Raw genomic sequence first — 5,937 nt, 5'->3', positions numbered from 1 at the left:
AGGACTTATTTCAAAAGGTCAGGTCATGACATCACAACACATTCACCTGAGCAAGACATATCTCTTCCTACTGCTTACCCTAGAGTCACACACGGTAGTTTCATGTGTGCACATGCTGATGACCCTCTTCTCCCTCCTGTGACTTCCAGCAATGAAGTTTCTCAGCTACAGGATACCTATCAAATAAGAGTTGGGGAAAACTGATCTAATATTATAACATTAAAGAAAAAAATCCAACAATGATCAATTATTTTTATTTATATGCAAATTTTTATTTTTTTTTAACAAAAAGAAGTTTTCTTCAAGTGCAACAGCAGAGTGGTACAAAATGAAGGAAACGTGCAGCAGGTTCGGCAATGCTGCCAGTGTCTGCAGACCTATGAGAAGGTAGATGACTCCAGGATTTGGAGGTCATGGAAAGGCTGATGTCTCATGAGGATGCCATTGGTGACACCAACTAACAGTTCTAAGACACTTAGCACAGTACAGCACAAAAATACATAGAACATGACAAAATGCAACTGGTCTTGCAGCTTCTTCAGGCAGCCTTCCTGAAAAAGCTGCTCCAGATGGCCCAAGTCACCCCCGCAGTGAGAATACTTCTCCTTACAGCAGCTTTCAGGGACATGAGCTTTTTCAGCTTGAAGATGCCAAGAAGTAGCTGATGCATTTAGCCAGTCTGTGTAGTTTTGGATCCCACAACACTGCAGCTTCCTCTGTACTGTATCCACAGCCCTGCTTCCTGGATCCTGGGAGTGTGTCCCATTGTACCGATAGACAAGGTAATCCACAGTGCTTTTCAGCTCAGAAGCCATCCGAATAGAGTAGAACTCTGCCAGAACTGCTGAAGACATTTGTAGGCAAAGAAGGACCAGGAGCAAGTACATGAGAGCCCCTTGCTGATAGCGGGAGCCCTTAGCAGAAATAGAGACAGCCAAAACTCCAGTAGGTAGCAAGATAAGTGCAGCTGCAACAGCCAGCCAGCCAGGGAGAGACAGGAAAGAGTCCTGAAATAAATATCTGTAGTTCTTGTACATAAGGATCACAGAAACTCCACCAAAGGCCAGAACTGCAGCAATGCCCCAGGAGACAAATCCTAGGAACCTCAGCAGAGATCGAGCAAAGGACCTGACCCAGGAATCCTCATAGCACCACAAAGATGAGAACATCATCATTGTGACCACCACAGCTCTAAATCTCCTCATTCTGCTCACTACTAGCAGCCCAAACCCTCACCACCACCGTTTAAGAGGCCTCCACCCCACTTATCCAGGTGCAGCAGATGACATCTCCACCCAAAAACAACTTTCAAGGGACCAACATTGATGAGACTCCCTCAGCACAAAGACTGGGCCCTGCATCAGCTAACAGCACGCCAGCTCTTTTTCAGCATAGGTTGCAGAAACCAGGAGGGTATGGCCAAGCTTGCTGTCAAGAGGTCATTTACTCTGCTGTCACTGGAGACATTTGGATTTGAAGGAGGGGGACAGCTGGAAAGCTGCACCCCTTGCTTTACTACATTCACGTGTTAAAGAACTAAATGTAGAGAAATACTCAAGGTGGTAGCCATCGGTGTTAGTTCAGATCACTTCACAAGTGAAAGAGGTAATCCAATTATCAATCCTACAGAACTAAATGTAGAGAAATACTCAAGGTGGTAGCCATTGGTGTTAGTTCAGATCACTTCACAAGTGAAAGAGGTAATCCAATTATCAATCCTACAGCAGTAGCCAAGATGGCAATAAATGCACAAGTCAGAGTCATTAACGAGGAATAGTTAAAGGACAGATATTCCAGGGATCTCCATAGGTGACAATCACCTAGACTCATTATCCTTCCCAGTATATTTACCACTCATTATTTTTTATGAGGGGCATAATGGTATTAATAATATTTTGCCCTTTTTTTACTCAGCAAGATTTCTGTATAGATAGCTTCAATTACTCAAGACACCTGGATGAGAAATCCCCACCATTTCACACTGGTACCCCTCAGTTTGCATCACCCATGGTTTGACTGACTGCTGTAATGACTGAATACAAACAACAGTAAGAACTGTATTAACTTTTCCTTGTGTGTAAAGAAACTGAATTACACACCAGATAAATGACTTCACAACAGCCCCAAAGGGAATTAACGCCACTTATCAGCCAGCAGAAGAGCATTATTACTCAAACATGTGATACGAAAGAGCCAAGCAGGATGGAAAACCTGCATAAAACTTGCCAAAGGCCTCAGGAAGGCAGATCCCAAGGGCAACAGTGATTCCCTAATCATCCTGATAAAATCCTGTAACATCTCTTCTGTTTCTGAAGATGCAGAGCAGGGCTACTACAACAGGCATACGTAAGGGAGAATACAGAGAAATGATCCTCTTTTTCAGAAACATGAGCACCTGCAGACCCTGCAGAAAATCAGAGTAAGTCAGTGCTCAGATCCCTGAAACCCTGGAGAAGTCTCAGCAAAGCTGATGATCCCACATCTGTCAGACATTTTACAAGGACCTATAGCTGTTACATATGCTATGTACACACAGATGTTGGGCTGATCCCCATCAGAATGTCTTTCTATGTGCTGTACAAACATGTCATTAAAGCTAATTATTTTGAAATGAGATAAATTGCTTTTATTATTTTTAATCTTGCCATTAACAGTAATTAACATGCAGTGATTAACTTGTTAAATCTTAACCAAATGCTCCTTTCAAAGCTGTTCTAGGACGCGTGTTTTCCTGCAACTGTTCTCTGAAGCCTGTGTCTGCCCTCTATCCTGTTCAGCTTGCTGCTACCCCCAGCCCTCCAGCTGTGTTGGTTTTGCTGCCATTCCCTTATTCTCTTGAATGCCTTTTTCTCTGATTTCTATGTTGTGTATCGGGAAGAGGGAGAAGAGGGGAACAGAAAGGATTTCCCCTCACATCTGTACACGCAGGCAAACCACTGATTTAATGTTTCTACGATGCAGAAGAAACATATCAGAGAAGTGTGAGGAAACATACCAGCAACATACCAGAAAATACTGTGAAGAGTCACAGCTGCTTACTGCTAGTTTGCAAGCTTTGTGAAAAAAGCACATGAACCTGCCTGTTTTCCTTTCTGCCTTCCCCATGCTTATAGAGCTTAATGAGATATTAAGAACTGAGTTACAACACCATTTACTTTTAGCTTATTCTGCAATCTCTGAAATACATTAGAAAGACTCAAACTGCCTACAGGAGAATTTTACTTCACCTCTTGTTCATTTCAGCCAAGGAGACTGCCATCCCATCCCTGAATACAGAGGAGAGAATTTCAATGGTTATTGAAGCCTAGAGGCTCTTATCTTTCTAAATATTCCCCAAATAGAATAATTTCCCATTTACTTAAATCTGACTCTTTGGACCGCTGTGAGGGGTTTTTTTATTTCTTTCATACAGCTGTGGGACAGAGAGAGAGAGAGGGAGAGAGAGGGGTGAAGCAGCTTTTGTAAGTGGAGGGGTTTGTGTTGCCTCAGGCTCTAGCCCTTCCACTGGTGCCTTCACACTGGCTTAGCCTTGCACGGAGGGCTGCGAGCCAGCCCGCGGGAGCAGGGAGCCATCTGCATGCAGCCTGCCCCTGAAGTCAGGACTTCTGTGGCAGTACAAGCGGACAGGAGAACGCGCACGCCTGCCGATCCTCCACGGGAATCAGAAGTACCAACACTAAACGTCGTCTGGAAGCCAGTTCCCAGGTAAGAGCTCTTAGTGCCCAGTGCCATCTGCGGGGATGAAGCGTACTCAGCACCACGCAAGAGGAAATTGCTGCAGTGGTGATTAATATTGGCAGGGCTGTCTAAAACCCCTCGCCCACTTTGTGCCAGGCAATGCATACGCACTCAGGAAAAGAGAGCTTCTGCTCAAAATGTGTGCTATCTGGTAAGACAGGCAAGACAAAGAAGGACAAGAAAAACATAGAACTGGTCCCTGAAGTACACAAAAGATCTGACTGGCACCCTCAATAGCATTGCGTTTCTACTAAGTAATTTTACCTCTGTGTGTGGCCAAAAGTTTGAAAAAAGCAACAAGCCAAGGTATCCATCAAGGGACTGTAAGATGACAAAGAGAGCATAGGTAAGGCAGAATAGGAATGCTCCTCTCTTTTCTTTCCAGTGGTAAACAGCATAACATGATAAATGCCATCCCTGCTTTCTCTGGAGTTGTTTCTGCTTATGAACTGATGAGTATTGAAATTCAAACGTGGATGTAACAGATAATACATCTTAGATAAACTACTTTCTGGAATGTTGCTGAAAGTATAATCCTTCAAGTTAATAAAATGCCAGCTGTGTATTTTTTGCATTCATTGCTCTAGCAAGCCGTGACTGACGTTGAATAGCTCTGATGTGCCAAGGTCAAAGAGGTTCACTCCATGTTGTAAGGCCCTGACAACAAGTGAGCGTCGCAAACACCGTCTTGACATGGGCAGGGATGGGCTGATGATGACCAGGGAGTGTTGAACAAGAACGGAGCCTGCGGAGGCAGGATAACATCTTGTGAGACCACTCCTCTATTGCTGAAACACGTAAACAAAGACCGTCTGTGCCCTGTGCACCATGTGCCTGTGACAGATCACCCCTCACTTGGTCAGCCCTGAAAGGGCGGGGGGGGGGGCAGTGAGACCCCCAGGACCCCCACAACCCACCGACTCATTTCTAGAACATTTCTGAACATTCCTGAGCACATACTGCACCTGCTCAGTGATGACAGACCCCCGCCTATGGGGCGGGCACATCGGGTTATAAAAAAGGAAAACGTAAGTTTTCAGCACGTGCCCACCACCCGAAGACTACAACTATGAGCAGAGAACATGGCTGGATCCAAGAGTGCTGATATCTTTTCTGTCTCTCTCTGTTTTCTTTATCTCTTTCTTTCCCTCTCTATCATTCTCTTTGTCTCTAACTTAACTTTCGGCACATTAGGGTAATATCATCACACGTTTTGCTAAACCCTTACCTTTCAGAGTTCTGCTAAGCTTTGAGCATTGTTACGACCTTTGCCAAGCCTCTATCTTTTGTAGTTCCACTGAGTTTTAAGTAAATTTATGATTGGTTTGAACCTCTAAAGTAATTGTTGTTACTTCTGATTACTGCGCAGAGAATTAAAAAGTTAACCTCACCCTCACCCCCTGAGTGGGACAGGACACATGTGAGTCCAGGAGTGGGACCGGAGAGACACCAAGTCAATGTTGTCATTGTGCAAATGCGACGTAGGCAGATGACTAGATTCATTTGAAATGACATGGGCTGTAATACAAATTGATCAGGGAGCCCATCTGAGGTCTTGCTGTAATGGGCAACAATTCAAATCAAGATGGCCAGCTAGTCCATTCAGATTTGTGTGAACAAGAAACCAAGAGGTGACCATGGTATGAGAGCACAGTTAGACAAACTCATCTTCTAATTTTAATACAAACCTCATATAAAAAGAGACAAGATCTCAAAGCCAGATCCTCAGCCACTGCATTCCTTGTCACAGTGACACAGAAGAGCCCTAAAGCTGCCTCAGGAGAACAGCTGCATTTCCCCTGTAACCCATGTACACATGAAGCTACTGCAGCTGGACCTTGCAGGTGAAATTAAAGCACTCTGGAAGAGTGTTTAAAGGTCTTCTTAGACTAAAGCACACCCATAACATAGCATATGATTTTAAAACCTTACTAAAACACAGAGGTTTTTATCAACTTCATCTACTCCAGCTTTTATATTAAGCTTCCCCCCACCCCACCCACCCTCCTGACCCCTTCAGTGGTAAATAGGTATCGTTGGTATCACTGCTCCCTTCGCTGATCTTGATCATGTCTGCTGGCCCTGGCAGTATATCTATCACAAGCTGAAGAGACTTCACACACAATTTTTACAGTTTCCATGAAAAACCTTGGCTGCATATAAAGTGACAGCAAATAAATGGGGGGGGGGGAAGAAAAA

General features: G+C 44.2%; 1 protein-coding gene across 1 annotated transcript; it reads right to left on the bottom strand.

Annotated features, from left to right (window-relative positions):
* Positions 1-377: 377 nt before the first annotated feature.
* Positions 378-1,175, bottom strand: LOC129199823 (tetraspanin-3-like). The gene has a single exon (XM_054810870.1). It carries the CDS (start codon positions 1,173-1,175, stop codon positions 378-380), a length of 798 nt encoding a protein of 265 aa, XP_054666845.1.
* Positions 1,176-5,937: the final 4,762 nt, after the last annotated feature.

This window comes from Grus americana, chromosome Z (genome assembly GCF_028858705.1).
Source record: "Grus americana isolate bGruAme1 chromosome Z, bGruAme1.mat, whole genome shotgun sequence".
NCBI classification, from domain to species: domain Eukaryota; kingdom Metazoa; phylum Chordata; class Aves; order Gruiformes; family Gruidae; genus Grus; species Grus americana.
The sequence above is the reverse complement of the archived record's forward strand: the minus strand, read 5'-3'. Positions and strand labels throughout refer to the sequence as shown.